Source organism: Parastagonospora nodorum (assembly GCF_000146915.1).
Source record: "Parastagonospora nodorum SN15 chromosome Unknown scaffold_1, whole genome shotgun sequence".
In the NCBI taxonomy this organism is placed as follows: domain Eukaryota; kingdom Fungi; phylum Ascomycota; class Dothideomycetes; order Pleosporales; family Phaeosphaeriaceae; genus Parastagonospora; species Parastagonospora nodorum.
The window spans coordinates 2172571-2193867 of NW_001884549.1; the positions used below are offsets into that span (position 1 = coordinate 2172571).

The 21297-nt window shown below is 52.7% G+C and overlaps 7 protein-coding genes across 7 annotated transcripts; 3 read left to right on the forward strand and 4 right to left on the reverse strand.

The window, feature by feature from the left end:
* Positions 1–134: 134 nt before the first annotated feature.
* Positions 135–2814, reverse strand: SNOG_00988 (hypothetical protein; the record flags this gene model as incomplete). Its single annotated transcript, XM_001791597.1, has 3 exons — positions 135–931; positions 979–1377; positions 1425–2814. 3 exons carry the CDS (start codon positions 2812–2814, stop codon positions 135–137), a joined length of 2586 nt encoding a protein of 861 aa, XP_001791649.1.
* A 597-nt stretch (positions 2815–3411) lies between these two features.
* On the reverse strand, positions 3412–7074 carry SNOG_00989 (hypothetical protein; the record flags this gene model as incomplete). Its single annotated transcript, XM_001791598.1, has 2 exons — positions 3412–4487; positions 4509–7074. The coding sequence occupies 2 exons, from the start codon at positions 7072–7074 to the stop codon at positions 3412–3414; spliced, it is 3642 nt and encodes a 1213-aa protein (XP_001791650.1).
* A 1032-nt stretch (positions 7075–8106) lies between these two features.
* On the reverse strand, positions 8107–8968 carry SNOG_00990 (hypothetical protein; the record flags this gene model as incomplete). Its single annotated transcript, XM_001791599.1, has 2 exons — positions 8107–8306; positions 8362–8968. 2 exons carry the CDS (start codon positions 8966–8968, stop codon positions 8107–8109), a joined length of 807 nt encoding a protein of 268 aa, XP_001791651.1.
* A 3715-nt stretch (positions 8969–12683) lies between these two features.
* SNOG_00991 (hypothetical protein) lies at positions 12684–13004 on the forward strand (the record flags this gene model as incomplete). Its single annotated transcript, XM_001791600.1, has 1 exon — positions 12684–13004. The coding sequence occupies one exon, from the start codon at positions 12684–12686 to the stop codon at positions 13002–13004; it is 321 nt and encodes a 106-aa protein (XP_001791652.1).
* A 1064-nt stretch (positions 13005–14068) lies between these two features.
* SNOG_00992 (hypothetical protein) lies at positions 14069–15483 on the forward strand (the record flags this gene model as incomplete). Its single annotated transcript, XM_001791601.1, has 2 exons — positions 14069–14328; positions 14376–15483. The coding sequence occupies 2 exons, from the start codon at positions 14069–14071 to the stop codon at positions 15481–15483; spliced, it is 1368 nt and encodes a 455-aa protein (XP_001791653.1).
* A 962-nt stretch (positions 15484–16445) lies between these two features.
* On the reverse strand, positions 16446–17792 carry SNOG_00993 (hypothetical protein; the record flags this gene model as incomplete). The annotated part of the gene is made up of 1 exon (XM_001791602.1): positions 16446–17792. The coding sequence occupies one exon, from the start codon at positions 17790–17792 to the stop codon at positions 16446–16448; it is 1347 nt and encodes a 448-aa protein (XP_001791654.1).
* A 2739-nt stretch (positions 17793–20531) lies between these two features.
* Positions 20532–20876, forward strand: SNOG_00994 (hypothetical protein; the record flags this gene model as incomplete). The annotated part of the gene is made up of 2 exons (XM_001791603.1): positions 20532–20690; positions 20817–20876. The coding sequence occupies 2 exons, from the start codon at positions 20532–20534 to the stop codon at positions 20874–20876; spliced, it is 219 nt and encodes a 72-aa protein (XP_001791655.1).
* Positions 20877–21297: the final 421 nt, after the last annotated feature.

Below are 21297 nucleotides of genomic sequence, written 5' to 3' on the forward strand. Positions count from 1 at the left end.
GCAGGTGGAATGCCATGTTTGTCTTCCATTCCACGCGCTGTATTGAGAAGTCAAAATCAGAACATGCGTGTATGTAGTGTCTCAAATATGACTATGTGATGCTTTTTGTGTTCAAATTAATTCCAGTGTGATGACTACCATTTCTTTCCCTCCTTGAAGATAGGTACCTCATCGAAGTTATCCGAAGACCACTTCAATTCTCCCTTTTCGTTAATCCATGTACCCTGATCGCTACACTGAATCCCCGCCGATTCATTCGCCTGGATCTCGCTCTTGCTTACGCCTATGCTATCTCTCGCCAGCCACACGACAGGCGTCTTGCTCGTATAAGCTGGGTTCAGATAAGCCTTGTTCAGATCCTCCTCGCTGTACTCCGGTACATCATCTGGATCAAAGTCGCCCTCTCGCAACCATTCTTTCATAGCTGTGTGGCTGGCGAAGATATGCGGTTGCAGGAACCGCGCGATGGGAGTGACAACCTTCTTGGGAACACGTGCGCGGCTGGTCAGCCGATCGATGTTCGACTCTGTATTCCGCAACGCATCTGCTTCGCCCTCTTCGGCCGCAGATAACAAGGGAGCTTGCTCATCGTCTCCAGACTCCAGAGCCAAGTCAGCAGGAAGGTACTGCTCCAGCGGCGCAAAGTATCGGTTTGTGGTGTAATTGAAGATGACTGTGGCCACGAAGAGGAGGGCGATCATGATGGATGGACCGGTAGCGTTGCGTAGACTGAAGAGACCAAACAGGCAGAGCTCGGCGATGTAGATACCAGTCAGGATCTGCTGTAGAGCCAAAGTATAGCAATGGCCCTTCGTGTCGACCTTGGGTTGGTTGGTGTAGAGCAACTGGTAGCGGTAGCTGTAATAGAACAGACCAAGACCAAGAGCGGCGAAACCCAACACTAGGGGCGCAATGCACGCGTAGGCAATTGCTAGACACGTCAATACAATGTTTGAAAATAGTAAAGATGCAATTTACCAATGATAACGAAGTTGACATATTTCGGGAACAGCTTGCCCCATTGCATACCCCTCATATACACATAACTGTTGTACTTCTGTCGCGGCGTCTTATCGAAGAATTTGTCGAAAAAGGCCCATGACAGTACATCCGAGTAATTGAGTACATTGCTCGGAGCGTTGCTTAAGCCCTGGATGATGAAGTACGTCAAGTATGTGTTTGAGGCACTCGGTAGCTTATCTGCGAGTAGCTGAGGAATAGAAGTCGGATTGTTGGCGATCTGGGACACAACTGCAGCAGCTCCGGAGGCGAGTGTTGTGACAAGGAAGACCTGTAGGACTTGGAAGACGAAGTACCACTTCACCACTCGTAACTCAGCCGAGGTATTCGTAGCTTCACCGAATGTCTTGAAGATGTCTGAGCATGTTAGTAGGAATGCGTGAGCCAAAGATATGTTTACTTACATCGGAAGATTTTTGGCACGTACGAAGCCAGCATACTGAGTAGCAGTGGAGGCAGCAGGCCAGAAAGCAGGCTTATGGCAGTAGGTGGAAGCTTGTTGAGAAAAGCGAGCCACTTGAAGTTCTCCGCAAGGTAGCCAATGTTGGATACTGCGCCAACCAGAGATACTGGTATCGACCAAAAGATGATCGTCGCGATGACCAGAGCCAGTGCAATGCCCTCTTGAGATAGTCGGCGTGCCGGTGCCAAAGTCAAGTTCTCCCAAATGACTTCGTTGGGCTTGACGCCTGTGTAGCGTGGAGTCAATGAAAGAATGTCTGCGGAAGCAACTTGCTGACACGCGTGTTGAGCTGCAGCTTGTGTGCGGAACTCCACAAACACTGCTGCTGCACCGCCATGACTATCAGCAGTCGCGTTGGATTCCCTGGCTCTCTCAATCTCGGATTCCTTCTCCTTAATCTTCTCACGGTAGTAATCAATGCTGTCGACCTGCTTACCAACTTTCTCTGTCTTCAGGCGATGCGTTGGTCGCAGTGATTTCTTGATACCGTCGGAAAAGCTGTCGTACGTTACGTCACGGCGGCTGTTCTTGCTCTGTCTCTTCCTGCCTCTCTCATTGGCGTTCTTGATGAGCGTCAGCTCGGCTGACTCTAGCTCTTCCACCAAAGAGTTTCTGGAAGAGACGAGTGACTTCAGCTTATCAGCTTTGGTGGCCGGCCATACTCGTACTGCATCGTTGCCGAAAAACCGCTGCATATTGGCTTGGTCGAGCGCAGGCGTTGGTGCTGAGAGAAACAGAACGGTACGAGACGAAAGTCTCTTCGCATTGGTCTTCGACAAATTCCAGGCTTGTCGTAACCCAATGAGCCACAACCTCTCTCTTGCCACCGTGAACATGACAAAGCTGAAGAAGACCCATGCCACCGTCGCATGAGCGTACAGATGTTTCCTCTTCTTGACATTACCAATCGAGATGCGATTGAGCTCAGTCGCCTTGCCCCCACCCGTCGCATTGACCGGCATCAGAATCGGCCATGTGATGCATGCGCCCACAACACATATGAAGATCAAGGTTCGCAGAAAGCGAAGAAACAGGTACGAGTCGAGCGATTGATGGTACAGCATCCACTTGTCCGGGACAACCCTCATGGTGTGGATCCAGTCCCAGTAAGAACGGTTCTGACATGGCGTACGATCTTTCTTTGGCACAGTTCCCAGGAAAGTTCGTGGGTAGTAGATGTTTGGAAACCGTTGTCGAATGAGAACGAAAGCGATGATGAACAACACTGCTGTGAGAGCAGTCGGGACAAAAGCTGCAGCTACTGCGCCGAGCGAGGACGGGCCCTTAATGATATTAGACCGAACTTCTTCATCATTGATGGATGAATCCATGACTTACCGACTGATCACCGCTAGTGCCATTGCCCTTGGCGATGAACACAGTCTGAAGATCCATCGTATTGCGGTTGAAAATTTGAGCAAAATCAACAAAGCATCGTTGTGTGAACCACACACAAGTAAAAGAGCCGAGGGAAAAGGGACGCAGGATGGTGGGTCTTCTATTATGGTAGGGACAGCTTGTGCAGGGGAACTGGTCGTGTTTTGAGAGACGCGCGACAGGTGCCTAGTTCAATGCGATGACGTAGTGAGGCGCGGTCTGAGGCGTCCAGCTCTTTTCACACGAACTCTCCTCAGCCCAAGAACACCTGCAATTCCGACCGGTTTAACAGTGATCATGCGATGAGCCAATTGTTTTGGAACGGTACAAACAGTCATCGAAAATGACAGTAGGAATTATTTGCTGTACATTAAAGTAATCTATACTATCGGTATCCAAGAAATCTGTGGCATCCTCCTCTTACAGTCTTTGTGGTATCGATCCAACGCCGTTCCCATGTACCAAGATAATCGAAACACCATGCAATAACGACGGACCAAGCGCCTTCTCATGCAGCATCATACAAAGAGGATTGCAGTCGAAGTGGCCGCCTACAGCCACAGCAACCACCTCACAACGCCCCATCCAAATCCAAATACTCTCTTCACAGATCCTACTAGAACAACTACAAGCCACAGCCACCACATGACTGCAACTAGCGCCCACTCGACCAGCATCCATCCAAAGCCGCGGAGCCATCTCATTCGGCGTGGGCGAGCGCGCAACATTCGGTCGATATCGTCTGTGATCTGTTTGACTTGCAAAGGACCTTGGCCTGATATCTCGCTAGTAATACGAACAGCAGTGTCTCCACCCTCAAAGATCCGAGGCATGAGATCAGAATCGACTTTGCGCCTCAATTCCGTCACGCGTTCGGACAGTTCCTTGATCGTCTTGTTACGGAATTGCTGCGTGGATGCGCTGAGAGACCGAGTCGATGACTCTAGTTCGCGCAATAACAGTCGCGCAGCCAAGACATGTTCCTCCTTTCTGGCAACGGGAACCAGCTCTCTATCCGCCGTCTTCGCGGCCCTGACGAGGAAGTCTGCTGGAGGCGATCTTTTGGTATGGGCTCGACGATTGATCTCCTTCGCCTTCACACCAGAACATAGGAACAGAGCACGTACGCGCGCAATGTCAGCTTGCGTGACAAGTTCTGCGTTAGTCTTGCGACGGAGGATGTTCCCATCATCGTCAGCAATACTCCAGTGGCGCTTTCCGTCAAGTCCTGGTCTTGACCTGCTTCGGTTTCGATCGCTTGTATCGCGAGCGTTCCTCAGACTGGTTGCGAACGGATCTTCGTGACCAACTCCACTAGGGTGAGCGAGTACCTTCTTCATCTGATCTTGACCGTGTTTCGGACTGACTTCTGATACGATTTGAGACGTTGTGGTATTTAGTCTACCCAGATCCATACGCGGCGGCGCGAGTTTGTCGAAGCGAGGTGAACGGCTATTTTGTCGTTCACGATTTTGTCGCGAAATATGATCCATGGGCAGGAACCCACCATCTCCATCCATATGAGCTTCGTGCGCCGGTCTGAACGTTGGTAGGTCCAGATGATAGCGGCTGTCGCGTTTCGGAGTGGGCGCATCAATTGTAGTTGCTGTAGCCGAACGAGATAATGCTAGTCGATGGGTTTTAGTACCTTTGACAGACGTATCCGTACCATACTCTGCAGTTTGGCTATCAGACATAGTGTCTGTGTCATCATCGTCCGGACGATCTCTTCTGAACACAAACCCTCCGACTTTCGAGCCTTCGTGCTTAACGCCCTGGAAGAATCGAGAGACAGCAGAGTGAGGTTCTTGCGTGTCTCTACGACGAAGTTTCTCCGGACTAGGCAAGCTACTGGTACTGTCGTTCTTCCGATGCATAAGGAGTGATTTGACAGCACTTGGAGCAGCCATGATCGCATGCCCGACATGGCCACTGTCTTGCTTCTCGTCGCTCGTCTGCCGAGACCGCCCCTTCTTGTCCATTTCCGCCGACTCCGTATCATTGTGATCATCTTCGTGTTCTCCGCTATTCTCATGAGAATGAAATGGATTGAATTTGTTACGCTTGGACTTCCGGGTCACGGAGCTATCGCGACTAGGCGGAGGCGAGTAATGCCCGCTAAGGCGCGGGAATCGCTTCTGGTGTAATGGAGTATTCGGCGCTGTACTGTCCTGGTCATCAAATGAGGAGCGAGGCTCAATGTCGTCGTCTATAGTCAGAGTAGCATTGGTCCGCACGCGAGGTGGCATCCTGAAATGTCCGGGATGATCCATGCTTGAAAATCCATTGCCGATTCGAGGGACTTCCAGTGAGTCTCTGGATACTTTCTCTGCTGACACACCGGGATGATATCTACCCCACTTGTCTGGCGTGTCTGGTGAGACGATGTTTGGCGACTTTTCGTGTGCTTGATTTGCCTGCTGCTTCAGCCTCGTCTCCAACTGTAGTGCTAAAGGACCTGTGTTATGGTCTTCGTCGATCACGATACGCGGCCTACGTGTCCCTGAATCGGAATCCGAGTCTGATGAGTCGCTGTCAATATTTGCCCGAAGACGTGAGCCATGTCGAGAATGTCTGCCATGTTTTGGACTGTCCGAGCGGAACGCAGGAAGGAGCCTTCGCTTGCGACCACGTTCGCTTCCCTTCTCGCTCTCGCCTCCGCTTGGAGGGTCGCCACCTGTCACACCTTCGATCCAGCTTCTCCTTCGCTTGTCGGAGTATTCTTTGCTCGCGCGGGGTTGCAACAAGTCTGGTTTTGGTGTTTCTCTAGGCGGGTAGATCTTGCGACCATGACGATTCTCAATGATCGTCTTATTGTCCCCTTGCTCAAGCCAATATGCATCCGCAAGCAGCTCTTCCGGTGCAAATATCCACCCCTTGTGTGGTTTCGGCGGCTTTCTGGACTCAAGGCTCTCGGGATGATCATCATGGATTTTGGGCAAGGACACACCGTCGTCTCGCCGGTACCCAGGTCGTGCTGCAGTCCGCTCGACGGTATCGACCCAATCGCGAACCTCATGGATGTCGGCGAACTCATGAGGGGCATGGTTGAGAGATCGTCGTTCACGCGCCCTGCTTCTCCTGTTCCGAATGTACTGCAAAGGGTTATATGGGCGGCCCAGATCGTACTGTTTGCCCGCGTACGAGGGCACCCGAGTGAGTTGCGCCTGTGGGCTGCCTGGCATGTTGTTTGCGGTCACAATGAAGTTGCCGGGTGCATTAGCATCGAGCTTGAGTGGTGGCAGATGCTCCAGTAGCCGCAGGTATTCTATCCGTAGCTCAATGTAGTTGCGAGCTTTGTCTCTGCGAGCAATCGTGGCGGGCGAAGGATTGAAAGACTGTGAGCTTGGAAACGCCATGGACCCGCTCCGTTGCATCGAAGTTGACATATGTCGCGATGGCGAGCCTTGACCTCCCATGGGAGACATGTTCCGCGACATTCTGCGTTGTTCGTTCAAGTACTGCCTCAGACTGCCCCCAGCACCTTGATTAGAGAAGCTTCCTTCTCGCTGGCCACCAGACGCGGTCCTCGGCTGGGCTGCTAGCAACGGACCGGCGTTGATGTTCCTCCTTCGACTCTCGCTCAGATTAAGAGCCATGTGTACGAGCTGGTTTGGGTCGATGGCGGGTGCTTGTGGTGTTGTCGGCCGTTGGTTACCATCCTGCATATTCCACGCGTCATTCCTAGTTCTGCCAACATGAAGTTCGTCGCCGTGCTGCATCCTTGTCTCAACTGAACCGTTGTATGTTGCCTCGCTCGCAGCACTTTCTCGATCCCTGGTCACGGGAGAGCTGTCAGGTGAGTGCCGCCTTCGCCTTCTACCATCTTGCTGGCCGTCGACCCTAGACACGTCGAGATGCCGCGAGCTTCGTTTTCCCTTGTCATCGGCACGTGCCTGGTGCTTGCGCGGACTGGTGGGAAAGCTCGATTCCAGCAGGAAGCCCCCTGATCGCCGCACTCGTTGTCGTCGCCGGGCAAAGTCCTGGTCGTCCACAGACTCAGTAGAGAGAAGTCCATTCTGGCTCCGTGACTGCGTCCCATTTGCGCCATTCACTGTGCCTGTGTCGTACCCAGAGGCGTATCTCTGCCGATGGGTGCTGCCCTCTCCATGCTCGGTGTAGGCACCCGAGCCCCTCGAATGAAGTGTCCGCGATGACGTCGCCGAAGGTTCCGAGGATGTCGAGGGCCGGCCGTCGCTGGAGGGTGCAGACATTGCTGTGCGATTGCGGCTCTCCTACCTCGGTCGTTGAGGGCGTCGCATGGCGAACACGAGCGCTGCGCAAGAGTAGGCGCAGGGGCCTGGGTATGATGCTAGCAGCAGTATCGCGGAAAGAGCCAGTATCACGCCGTGGTAAGTCTGTATACCAGATTAGTCAACTTCGACTTTCGTAGACGAGCGGAGGACGCGTCTAGATTTGACCCTATGGGAATCATCTGCATACGTCAATGTGGGGCCCATGCGTCCATTTGACCCTGCATCAGCCTCGCAACACCCGTCTTCACTTTCACCACCCTCATCGCCCAGTGTTCTCACGTCTTGTCTGCCACATGTAATTGTCTCCAAGTTCTTCCATTCTTTGAATCAAGCTCTGAGTAACGATGGCCGCCTTATGATTATCTAAGCGGCGCGCCTCGTTCATGCAGAGAGCTCGAGACACATAGCCAATTACGTCTCTATCACAAAGCACCTTGGTTCTGTAGACATATTGGGAGTTATTCTCAAAGCCGAGCAGCAGAGTACCTACAGAAAATGGCCTAGGCACAAGACTGGCAGATCAATCCCCTGTGCAGAAAGACACCTCGGCACGTAACCGTTCCGCATTCGACACACTGAACGACGGCGCCAAACCCGCCAGATGCCATCTGGATATCGCGGCTACCTCGATCATCATCCTTTACATGGTACCTGACAACAACTATTGATCTGGTTCGGAAGCAGCCATGCCGGTCAAACTAAAGTGCGGTACATACCGCGATCTCCTGTCGATCTCCCACTCCATATCACGCAAGTGTCAGGCCCCCCTGAACTTGACCACACTTCATACTTGGAAGAGAATTGGCAAGCGGGGAGGTCATTTGTCAAACACAACGAGGACGGAAGATTTACATGGTAAAGCAAGCGGAGAAACTCGTTGGCATACACAATTCGTTTTATGCAGGGTATTTTGTCTATGTATACAATCGGCCGTGCCAAAGCCACGCCTACGGCTCGCAGATGGTTGTGAACCGCCCAAAGACTAACTCTCTAGGCCCGGAAAGACTTGAAAAAGCCGCCCGGCGAAAGACCACAGAAGCCCGCAATGCAGAAGTTATCAGACGGCGAAGTGGCATCAGTAACCTTCTCTGGCGTGCGCATAACCAACTGCAAGATCACCTGAGCAACCGAGAAGCCATCGATGTGGTTGACGGGCTTCCATCCCTCGTTGACTGGCATGCGCTCCTCCTCTGACGCAACAGTTAGCTCTGATCCAGCCCAAGATCACATGGTAAAGAAACTTACGGAAAAAGACCTTGATCCAATCCACCCTAGCCTTGCTCGAGTTCGGATCCTTGAACAGCTGATAATACGCCGAAGACTCAAAGTACGACGGAAACCGCTGCGCATCGCCATACTGGACCTTGGAGTTCCTCGTCTTGGAGTTCTGCACACGACCCCAGCGGGCCGCAGCCACTTCGTCAAGTCCAATGTTGCTCGCGCCCTTGTAGAAGCCCAGCGTCTGCTTGAACGTATCGGCATCTAACTTCTCGTTGCCGCCGAGGTCAATGTCCTTCCTGCTGAGGCTGCCGTCGTGCTCAATGGCGTTGTGCTTGTTCAAGTCGTCGAGGTTGAAAGCGCCGCTGGCTGTGTTTTTGGACAGAGTCATGCCGAGGTTGGACAGGGAGGTGGCAACTTCGGGGGAGACGTTGAGGCCTTCGCCCATGGCTTTGACGAGGATGGGTACAGTGAGGTTGTGCCCGTCTCGTGGGAGGATGCCGTGGTTGGCGAGGGAGTTGAGCGCTGGGCAGGGCGAGCGCACTTCGCCGTCGCCTTGCGGGTGCCAGTCTGCGAAGTTGGCATCGGCGCAGACAAACGCAATCAGCGCGCTGAGGAGGAAGAAGAGCTTCATAGTGGTGGTGAGGTTCCCTGTACCGCGAATGTTGCGAATGTCGTCGAGTCTTTGAAGGTTGATCGAGGAAGGCGAAAAAAAGATTTGTGTTGTTTTGATTTAAAGTTTTGACGGGCAAGTATCTCCAGAGCTTTGATCTAGATTTAAAGTTGTGAGGTGCAATTACCCACCGAGCCACGTGTAATGAGCGGATAGTCCGAGCTTGCCTAACTAGAGTCACAAAGTCGGTCAAGAGAAGAAACAACTGAACAAGAGAATGAGAGAGTGAATAGCTTTCCTTGCCCTCCACCCCGTTGCGTGTAAAGAAGCTTTTATACAACAGGGATCAGCGCCCAGTCCACTGGTTCAACTGCAGATCACACGTCGATCCCCAATGGTATAGTAGCAACATACATGCTAGAGCCAATAGACCAAGACTCCAACATTGGGTAAGGCCAGTGTAGCACATACTACGACCTGTCACGATAGGAGTAAGTCAGGCACCCGCTGGTGTCGAGATTGGGTTTGGCAGATGACACTTCCGCAACGTTGGGATCTGGGTATTTGAGTTTCTTCCCTGTCCTACCATGGTCGATCTGGGTACATGACACATGATAGAGCAGGCGGTGTTCTTGGCTGTTGGACCCGGAATGTTGAAGTACGCATGTAGGAGTACAGCTGATCATGCCACGCGATAGTGCGACCGACAATGAATCTTGCGAGGGACAAGTAGAGTTTCCTAGCCAAGTTTCTCTCTCAGGAGTGTGCCGATGTCGAGCGCAAACACTTTTCCAGGGCGGTACACTACGCTTGGCCGATATACAGCGCGACACTTTCTGGGTACTGTAGGAACTTGCCGAGTTCGGCCTGGGGAACACGTGACCATCTGGAAAAATGAGTGAGGGATACAGAAAACAATAGTCTGTGACAACTTTGCGCAGATATAATTGGTTATCGTGCGATCCCAAAGTCCGAATTTTGGGTTCCTAGACCGGCTAGAGTCCGGATGGCTAGCGTCCGGGAGTATTCAATGTGTTTCAGGCAACGAAGCGTGCGAAATTCGCGTGTACCTGACAGACTTCAGATCTTCGAGCGCTAACCAATGTATAGTGACTTTGTGTCTGGAAAACGCCTACGAGCCTCTGGCTGTTCATTATATCGGGGCCTCATTTAGTATTAGGTCAAGCCTGCGATGTCACGAGAAAGCAGACGAGCACATAGATCTGCCCCTATTCCATTGCATGCGATGTAAAGCAATGCATAGAGACTTTGCATCTATCAAACAACTTCCGCGGGTTACGTCAGATTTCGCGGCTGCCTCGTTCGTGACTGCCTTGTTCGCGAATGTAGCTGTTAGGGTGCGTCCGATGGCGCTCCAGGGTCGTTAGCAGTGGAGCAGTTGCTTGACGCCACAGACGTTCTCACCGGCTCAATTATCGATAACAATAAGCAAGGCTATCTCAAACAAGGCATAGGTATTATATCCGCGGACCTGCGAACAGCGGCGACGTCAAGGTGTTTTCCACGTCGTTACCCATTGAGTTGAAGCTGACAGCGATATCGCGATCTTTGCACGGCGTCCGGCAGTTCGGATCGGTTCGTATCTCGGTAGAATCAGGATTCTCAGCGAAACCATAAGCCAGAGTTTGTTCATTCTCCCAAATAGTGTCTGGGTTATAGAGCGTCGATACTCTTGGCTTGCTCGGTCAGTGAACCGACGGCATTTCGTAAGAATTGGCTTTAGCGCTGCGTGTGTAAGAGCAACAACGATGCATAACCTGGCCAAAGTAGGTAGGACATCGCGAGCAAGCTAGATAATACGTTTGGTGAGAACATGAAACGCCGAGTCGTCCCATTGCAGGCGAGAGGCTTACGAATCAATAAGAGTCCTTCCGCATCCTTGGCTTCTGAATGGAGAAGGCGGAGCTGCTACTGAACGGAAGGCTGACATGAAAGCGGGCTGAAGGCTGCCAGTGTAACACGTGGAAATATTCATAGACGAGTACGGCAGACACGGACAGCATTTTCGAGCTTAAGACACCTTAGACCGCGATCCTCTGCGGTTTATGTGATACACATACCGAAAACGCTGCGTCTTCTTACACTTGTTTATCGTTCTCATGGTCCGAACAGGTCCGTGGCGATTACTCGTCAGCCTCGGAAGACGGGGGACCGGTCTTACGTCCATTACCCATCTGCCATTACAACCGACAGCCAAGCAACGATCTCGACAATGCGGGGACTGGTGCTAGGATCCCAACAATTTTTTCATGTGGTCGTATTACACCTATTGCGCCCCCACAGAGCGGTGTTTGAATTTGAGACATGCTTACCATCGATCGCGCCAGTGAAGGCTGGCGGCGTCCTGCGCAGATATCTAGCGAGGTGGTGCTAAGAGCCGATGTGTTCTCAGCTGGGCTGACGGCCTCGCACTTTGGTGGCTCTTAATCGGCGACGCTTCGTAAAAGAAACCAGTCTTCCCGAAACTCTGATTTGCTATTGGACTCGAGGCTGCATGGGCCGCAGAGAGGCGGCTGGATCCGGTCCTTGGCTTCTGTACGAGGCTGGCCGGGGCAGGGGACCAAATCGTAAAAAAGCAGTGCTGATGCACACAAGAGTGGGCGGAATGCATGGTGTTGGAACGATGATGCAACGCAAGTGCGAAGGGATGGTGGTCCAGCGAAAGGCCGGGCGGCACGCAGAGTTCTAGCCCCGAGCGCGAAATCTCAAAATGGAAAAGCATGTAAAGAGTTGAACGAGCACAACAGCTCGCTCTCCCCCGTCAAGCTCACACGCCGCGCTCTCTCTGGCCTGCAGGTTTTCGCGATGGTGGAATGATGCGAAGCAGGGTTCTGCGGGATCCTTCGTGCTTTTTCATAATTTGGACAAACCGGTAAAGGGCCACTTCCCAGCTTTGCGCGTCTTACTGCCTGATTCGCTCCGAAGGCCAATAAGGGCTCAGCCCGCCGCATCGACGCCGCTTCAAGGAGTGGCTGCATGTCGAGTCGCCCACTCAGATGGCAAGAACAAGGCTGCTGAACTCAGCCTCGTAAGCCTTGCGAAGATCGGGCTATCAGGCGGAAGGTATTTGGCTGCCCAGGCCCCGCGCTCCCCAGATCGACCTACAGCCGCATCGCACATCCTTAACACCCGGCTGCTCCCCTCAATTGCTGCCATACTAATTCCCAAGGGAGGTAGTAGCCGTTGGAGCAACCGCAGACGCCCCGCCTAGCCGAAAACCAAACTTTTACCATTTCACCGCGGAGGAAACAGGTCTACGCTCGTCCTAGCCTTGCTGGACCCTGGAAGGCATTGCATATTCATGCCTCCGACAAGATCGAGAGCCAAGATGAAGGAACAAGTACCTGCCGTTGCCCCAGATACTGTTGTTCAGGCTCCTGGTCCCCAGGAACCACCTTCGGCTCCCAGGGAAACAGTTGTCACAGCTCCATTCACAGAAGACCCGTTGAATACCTCGCCAACATTCCAAACGTCTTTAAAGACACCAACGCGCCGGGTGCTGCGACTCAAGTGCCCGAAGTGCAGCGATTATCCCGACGGCTTCCGCAGTGAACATGAATTGCGGCGTCATACCAACCGCGTTCATAAACCAGTGCGCAAGGTCTGGGTGACTATCGACACTTCACCTGATAAGACGTTTCTTGCCAATTGCAAAGCCTGCCAGACGGGCAAGAGGTATAACGAGTGCTATAATGCTGCGAGCCATCTTCGGCGCATGCACTTCCATCCCCACAAGCGCGGCGAGCGCAAGATGACCGCTGCAGAAGCTCGACGAGGTGGAAAACCTGGCGACTTGGATCCGCCCATGGAGGTGCTGAAGACAAACTGGCTGCGAGAGGTGGACGAGATCATTGGGGACGACAACGAGCCGCTCTCCGACGACACGAGCAATATTTCTTTACCACCAGCTCCGCCTCACCCGCAACAGACACCCGCGCTGCCGAAGGTCGAAGCAAAGGCACCACCCACCCCAACAACACCTTCCACGCGGTCCATGGCCATTGAAAGCATCGTGGACAAAGTAGAACCATCTTGAGCCTAACGTGTGCTGAGAGGCGCGCTACTGGGACTGGCCTTGGATCAGTCTCAGACTGCAATACCGGTGTGAGCTTCATGACAGTAAGCTTACTGCCTCACTCGCTGCGTGCATGCGCGCAGTCTCGGCTCACCACTTCGCTCTGGGTGTCAGCTCGCTCACGAATCCGAAGGACATGGGTACAAGCCAGGCAGCAGACCTTGGCAGACATATCAGCGGCGTGCGGCTGGGCAGGCCGAAGAAAATAGAGGAGGATATGGGTCGCTCTTTTCCAAAAGTGTCGAGGTGTTTGGCGTTGTGGGGGCCAGGATAGAAACGATGGATGGAAGCTTTCACCGGTGACGCGGCACATGGCGCATCAGGCGTTCCATGCTACCCGAATCTTGCCTCTCGCAATATTTTATGACATTGCTCCACAGTAACCTTGCTCTTGTATTCTCTTTGAAATGAGTTCAGTCTCAGTGTGATCGCACTGTCGGGCGGTTTTCCCTACAAATCGGCCTGTAAGCAATAAGTGGCGCAATCTGCTCAGTGCGAAGTGCTTGTGTGTGTGTCAGACGCATATTTGGACGCTCTGGATTAAATTCCTGTGGTTGTGAGGAGGTGTGAGGTGTATTTAAGACAATTGCAGATCCGGGATCGGACGTCACTGATACGCGCTTGTCCCGAGCGCCCAATGCACATACTTTAATTTCTGGTGCAGGTGCATCGCGAATGCTCCACAGCCACCACAACATCCCAACGCATGTTCCACATTTGAGGTACGGGCACCCAAGTAGCACTTCTCGTAGTGCAATTTCTCCATTATTGATTAGTGTTCTGGAATACTGATAGTTGCTAGTACTGCCACTTTCGCTCCCTATACGCCTTGCACCGCGGCTCCAGACTCGCCCCTCGTTCGTCCATACTCGTGCCCAAGTCTTCCTAGCTGCCGGTAATGGTCGCCTCTGCTGCACAAAATTCTGGTTGAAAACCGGCTGCGCAGCTTGAGGTAGCCTTTGGGCTATTGGAATGCACGCACACTACAAGATCTCGTCACCCAAGGACAATCGCAAAGACCCATCATGACGGACTATGTGCGCGCCGCATCAGTCTTTGTCAATCTGGGTAAACTCTTTAGTACTACGCGTCTTACCAAGAACCGACCAACTAGCTGGGCGTATTTCGATGATGGTTCTATATTCATCGTGCCGTACACATACCTGGATCATGACGCCTTTGAGCTGCGCATGAAAGTAATTGCGCCTTTTATATCTGCACCCACTCTTCGGATGCAAGCAAACCGCCAGAGTGATGCACTTAAGAAACGCCTTGTTGTGATCAAGTGAGCACAAGCTACGTGCAAGTACGTGCTAGGCTAAAATAATTCAGCAATGACCGAAGCACTTCTCTAGGGCCCGTGCTGCGTCTTGTTGCTCGAAAGGTACATAATGGTGAGCATATCACGACTGCTGAGATCCCGTTTGAGCATATCACGGTTTCATTTGACGAGACTACTCATGAGTACATCCACAGCACAATCACGGGTGGCTCTAACTTAACCCTTAAACAAAACTCTGCAGTCGAAAAAGCGCTACGAACTTTCCGTGGCACATATGTGGATGGCACATTGCAGCCAAATGTTCGGTTAGGTAATGGCCTTGAATTACTGGACATGCCCGCCGCAATGGAAGCGCGCTCAGTCAAACAGGCCAACGAGAAGAGAGCTATGTTGCAGAGCTCTTCAAAGCCAGCGGTATTCCAGCACCAGTCCGCGTCTAGGGAACTAGAGCTAAAGGAGGCCTTGCTCGAAGCCCGAGCACGTGAACTGAACGCAAGAGAAGAGGGACTGCTGTGGAAGCAAAAGGCATTCGAATTGCAGCAGATGATGCAAAACAAGGAGAATGGGGGCGCCGGCCCTGACGCTCAAAAGTATAAACTGCCCCGAAAACACGATGCCATGATTCGACGGGGGCCTGGAAACGCGCCTGCAGATAGAACACCGACAAGTGCAGCATCGCGGTCCACGAACACAGATGATCGCTTCGGTTCCGGTTCACCAAACGACATGACTGCAAGCTATTCGCCAAGTACAGCATCCCAGCTCAACAATCCTGTCGCCTACTCACCAGCGCTTGCAACACGTCAGGCTTCTGCACAGTTCGTTGCCGAATCGACCCATAACTACATCCCAGCCAACAGAACACAAAACGTTATATCGAGCTCCGACTCACGAGGGCCCCAATTCGACAGCTTCCCCTCCTCCGACCTCGACACCACACCTAGCACCTACTCACCAACACCTACTTCACGTCAGGCTTCTGCCCAGTCTCCTGCCGAAACTACCGATGATTCGGCCTCCTCCAACGAGCCGCAAAACCTTAATCCAGACCCCAGCCCCAGAAGACCTCTATCTGGCATGTTCCCTTCGTTTAACTTCGACACCTCACCGCCAGCCGAACTCGTAAATCTCCGAGCACGTCGACGCAAACCCACGTGAAGGACACCGACTATGCGTTCGCAACGCCGCATGTTAAACCTTGTGGCCCCGACCCATGATTTCCGGGTCCATCCGCGCAGGGAAAGATCGACAAGCACGACATTGGGATCAGCCACAATCTGCACGCAGGGACAAGGAAACCCTTCGTATCGAAGATGTTGGCTGAGCGTGGCTATCGACAACGGCGTCGGGCCGTTTGGGAATAAACGGTGTGGTTCCCAAGGGAATTAGGCGACACCGCCAGCCTTGCATGGAAAGCGAGGCGATGGCGCGCGATGTGTGAGATACGCATGCGTGTTGTCATGCAATCATTACTATTGTAAAATCTACGCTCATGTATTTTCCGAACACAGTTTGCGTGTTATTCTTTGTCCAGGAATTCACCAGATCGGAAAACTTGACCCAATAAGGGTCCAAGAGGGATCTAGATGTAGCCACAAAAACAAAGCCACTTCACACACACAAAGACGAAGTGCTCACCACCCAGCACGCGCCACGTTCGCGATCACAATGTTGCGCCAACCACCTCCACACAGACCAAGTGCCGGAAAACGTCAATTAAATGTTAAATGTTTTTGCTTTGTGTATTTCATTTCGTTTGTGAACTATCTACTGAAAACTGGGTATCCCGGGTGCCATGCCAATCCCTGGCTATGTGTTGCAACATCGTTGTCAACAACCAAAAAAAATAAAAAATAATCCCAAACAATAAAGACAAAAAAAATTAGTCTGAAGAGGGATGTAAGAACTGCGCCGTTGTTGAACTCCTCGCTTCCCGCTTTTAATCATTCGCACAGGGTAGTTGTGTGTGTGGTTTGTATTTTTCTGACGGGTTGATGTGACTGCGGATGGACGCTTTGCGCCATGAGGTCTTTGCTGACGGCGAGGGCCATTCAATTGTATCAGCAAACCTGCCGAAGAATCGAACATGCGCCTATAGTTCCGCACACTCACAATGCATGTCATGACTGCCTGCTGAAGTCTGTATTACTCATCGGTCTCGACGGCGACGGCGCGCCCGATGCGAAGTCATGGCTATCATGGCTGCCATAGCTCGCAGTTTCGACGTGAATGTTCGTTTCGGTAACGATGTTGATTTCGTTTTGACGCATCGGCTTGATGATCGAGTCTTGTGAGCCAGACCGTGTTGGGCTGGTTTCTGCAAAGGAATCGTGGTGTTTCGAGCGCAGCGTGCCACGGCCGCGGCGGGGATCGACTATGCGCGATAGTCTATTGCTGCCTCCGACGATGGTGACGGTGCGTGCAGTTGCTGTAATGGGTTCCTTAGTAGATATGGATGTCAGGCCGTAGTTCTGGTCATCGCCCGGACGCGCTGGGTTGGTCATTGTGGCGTTGACGGTGTGGGCATATTGGCCAGTGCTAAGTTCATTGTTGACCAGGACGCGACGTGTAAGGGCGTAGAGGACGGCGTCGACCCAGCCGCAAGACGTGAGAAGGGAGCCTGCGACTACGAAGAAGGTATCTGGAAGCGTTTCCCCTCCCATAGCAACCATTCGTCCCACGGCGATTGGTAAGGTCAAGGCCAGATAGGCGATGGGATACAAGACCATGAACTTAGTGGCCCTCGTCAGTTTTGAGGTATCGTTCGTTATAATGCTTCGAATGCGGCCACGGAGGTGGATGAAGACATGGCCATAGATTGCAATAGTGCCAAATTCGACAATGAACACCCAGAGGTAGTGCAGCCATAAGCGTTCGTCCTGAAAGTCCGATGAGATCCAGCACCAGCCGCCGGCTCTTGTGTAGAAGCGGTCCTTATACATTGCCGGACCGATAGCGGTCAGCAGTAGAGCGAAGAGCCAGACGCCAAGGATCGATATGACGAACCACATATAAGGCATCTTGTAGCCCTTGATGACGCCGAGCCATGTGTGGATTGCGATAGCCAGGACGAAGAGTCCACTTGCCACATCTCCGATGTTCAGGAACCAGGCTTGAATGAAGCAGGGTGCTGTTGGAGCCAGAATGGCATCGATTCGGAGCCAATGGAAGGATATTGAGAACGCAATCGACTGTTGAAGATCTGCTAAGAGCAAATTGTAGATGAGGATAACGTATTGGTTGTAGCCCACGTATTCCCGATAGTGTCTCCGCCATGAAATCAAGCGGTGGGTAATGAAACCTAGCAATGCTGTGACTGAGAGCAGACTCATCATGGCGAAGATGGTGATGGGGATCAGGCCTTTTTGGTATGTAGGCGACAATGTTTCCAGACTGTTTGGATATGGGAAATAACGCTTGTCGAGAGCCAGGATTGTGTCGACGGACGCCATCTCGTAAGGCGCCATTTGGTGTATCCTGTGAGAGAGTGTGGTGTGGAACGGAGGTTCTGCGTCTGAATGGGAAAAGACCAGACTTTAGGGCCTCATGTCATCCTGCAAGTTCCGGCAACAAAGCAGCGATTGCCTGATGACTGGTGCCGTGCAACTGGGATCCACAGACCAGTACTGCGGCTCTAGGATTGCCGAATCGACAAGGTGGTAAGCCACGGGCCTTTGTCTGCACAGGTGTTGGTTGCGGGGTGGCTTTTGATCGTACACAAAGAGGCGATCAAAGCTAGATGTGATTTTGACGAGGGGTCCTCCTGAGTAATGGGAACAAAAGTTACGGACGCAATTGTAGATTATCAGAGAAACCGATATGCGCTGGAAGTTAGTACAGTGGAGCTTTGGGCGTCTGGATACGGGTTCATGCTTGAACGGGAGGGATCGTCCTATCGCCTGCTGTACCAGGTCTAAGTGCATGCTTGCCGGGTGCTACACTGCGACTACACCTTGCCACGCTATTCGTACATGGGAGGGACGGCAAGGTACGCGTTGGGATATGCCCCTAGCGCCCGCCTCATGTCAGCTATCAGCCCATGTGCAGCCAGCCGCGAGCATGGTCAGTGTTGGGTCGAGGACACCAGTGAACGACTCGAACTCTATGCGCTGATCTGTGCATTATGACCGGTGTCGGACACATTTGCAGAGGAGGAAAAGCCAGACGCTCACTGCGTAAGAGAGCGACGTGTAGGAAGGCGAATAGGGGATGTCATCATGTGATGAGTTTCAACAAGCAACGAGTGCAGTCCGCCACGTTTTCGCACGGGCCACCGTTGCGAAATCATCCCGACACCGGGTGAGACGGAGTTGCCAGCGACACAACACGGTGCCAGCCGCGCCCTCGACGCTTCTATGTGCATTTGCTAGCCTAGGCACCTAGCAGAGTGTATTTTGTTGGTGTTTGATGGGCCTTCTCGCATCTGTTGAACTACGCCGCAGCGCCGCTTCATTTCCTTCCAACAGGCGGATCATTCTGCCGGCAACAGCGCCCTCTCTATTACCGTAGCACAACAACAACCCCTTTCTGAGTTCTGTGGGGAAACAGCTCGCTAGCTTATTGTGGGGGATAGGCGGCAGGCCTGACGCTCGCCAATCAGGGGCATGCATCCTTCCATTCGAGACCTCGGCATAGCGACTCTGTATTGTTTAGTGGTTGTATCGGCGCGGTCCGAATTGATAGTCTTTCCGTCCCTCGCATTCCGCGGCGGACCTGACTCTAGTGACACACCGCGTGTCAAAAGAGACACTTGCTCCTACAATACCCAGAGGATGTATTTGCGGCTTTCCACCAGAATCGACTTCAAATTCCCCATCGTTCGAATCCTCTGGAGCTAGCGCGGACAGCAGGTGCCCGGCTTTCGCTTGCGTCTTCCGAAAGCCTGGCAGACTGACCGAGCATCGGTGCTTTTGAGGCGTGGTTCTTGAAGCAATCAAAACTCGCAATCAAGTCAAAGCCACATTTTCGGCAGCTCCGTCCCACACAGCCTGTTAACCATCAAGCGAGGTCGGACCAAGGAAGAGGACCTGCTACACGATCACGGCTCGGTCGCTTCCAGAAAGTTCTTTGCCAGGAGTGGACGCGTTTGATGCAGGAGCACATGTATTGTTGGGCGCGCAGAACCCCGCGGGTGCACCCTATCCCGGTACGACTACACAAGCGAGTGTTTGATGCACACGGGAGCGTGAGAAGAGCTGGCGGCTCTCTTGTCAGAACTTCGAAGAAGGCATTGAGCTCCTATCCTGTGTGTCAGGAAGTGAATCCTTCATCCTTCTTGCTCCAGAGCTTAGACCGCAAGCACTCGCGGGGTCACCGCACGTTACAGCCAAGAAGCGCATCGCATGCCGCAGACGGCGCAGCACTGCAATGATGAAGTCTTGCATGTCGGTCCGTTTACACATTCGACATTTCCGAGTACCTGGAACTTAGCGACGAAGCCAATCTATCTCATCCTTCGGATTTCTGCGGATCCAGGCCCTAATGGTTAGGAGTCACGCGTAGAAGCCAACGCCTTGTCGCGTGTCCACTCTCACATGAGACACGAGCGCGTCTTTCCCGGATTGACATATTGCATTGGTCGAGACCTTTGCATGTGGCGCTGAAGAGCTGCCGTTCAGGACTAGTCGCTTGGTACGTAGGCGCAGGTACCTAGTCCACGGGTTTACCCCAAGGACCACTTTACCCCACAAGCGTCTATGGTCTGCTCGAACGGCCATCGCACCTTTTGCAAACTAGAACACCATAAAATCTGGATTCAGATTCTGCACTCCCGACCTCCTTTTCACGCGCATCACCAATCACTAACACGCGAAGTGATATATCCAAGGTAAAATATGCAGTCACAGCAGCTCGCTAATGCAATTCGGAGATCTCCAAGTACCCGATTCGCGAAACGGGCGAAGCTGCCTGCATCAGGCGTGTGTTGAGGAAAGGTACTGTGCTCACAACCACGGAGCTACCTGGCTCGACCCTAGCCGTGAGACGACTGTTTACGGTAGACGTCCTCGAGTGAAGTACCGCGAACCAATTCGTGACACAACATTAACCGGTCAGCCAATGCTCGATCCGTCCGTCAAATCGTACCGCCTCGTGTCCGCGGATGTGCCGCGTCAAACTACACAACGTTCCGCAGCGTTCCCGTGCTGTGTCAAAGCACATGCAGTGGCGCTGCTTTGGACTGTTCGAAACTTGGAGTTATTCACACAATGACGGTTACCGAGCTCGTAACCCAAGCCACATCATCTTCCCCTCCTCATTCACCTTTCTCGATCACGGATATGCGAAGACATAAGCGAACGATGCAAAAGCCGGTTATACGGGTTCAGCTCTACACGGCGGTCTGTCGTATCCACAGGATTCCGTCTGTAAGCACGAATATCATACCGGACATCCAAGCATTGAATCCCGCCAATCAGGTCTCACCAATGTTTGCCGGACAAGGTTGTTGGAAGCCACATGGAGGTATAACGCGTGAAGCATAGCTTCATTAGCTAGTGCTTTCCCCAGGCTTCCGCTTGACCGTCCTTCGCCATCTCCACATCTCGGCGTGAAGCACATCGAGAAAGGCGGTCCTGCCATGTCAATACCATTCGACCGAGGCCATCAACAACCCCAACTTTAGCAAGCTAGGGTGCATCAATAGACCCCATTGTTGACCCAAACCCGCCGCAGCCCGACCGTCACACAGTAAGCTGCGTCTTCACAAACAGCCGGTCATGTGTGGTCCATCATGAAAACTTGCAGAAAGGCCACTGCGTTCTGCACGAACTCAAGCAGGGTACGCGGTTAATAGCATTCGCGATATAGGCATGTCGGCTTCTCACCAGCGTCAGCAACATGTTTGATCGGCCCTGAAGAGAGTCTGTATTGTGTTGGGACCATCGTTTCGATGGTGTAATTCGCTTGTGTATGAAACATAGCAAGTACCTCGCCTGCATATTCCCGGCGCAGGAACGAACACATGTTCTCGTC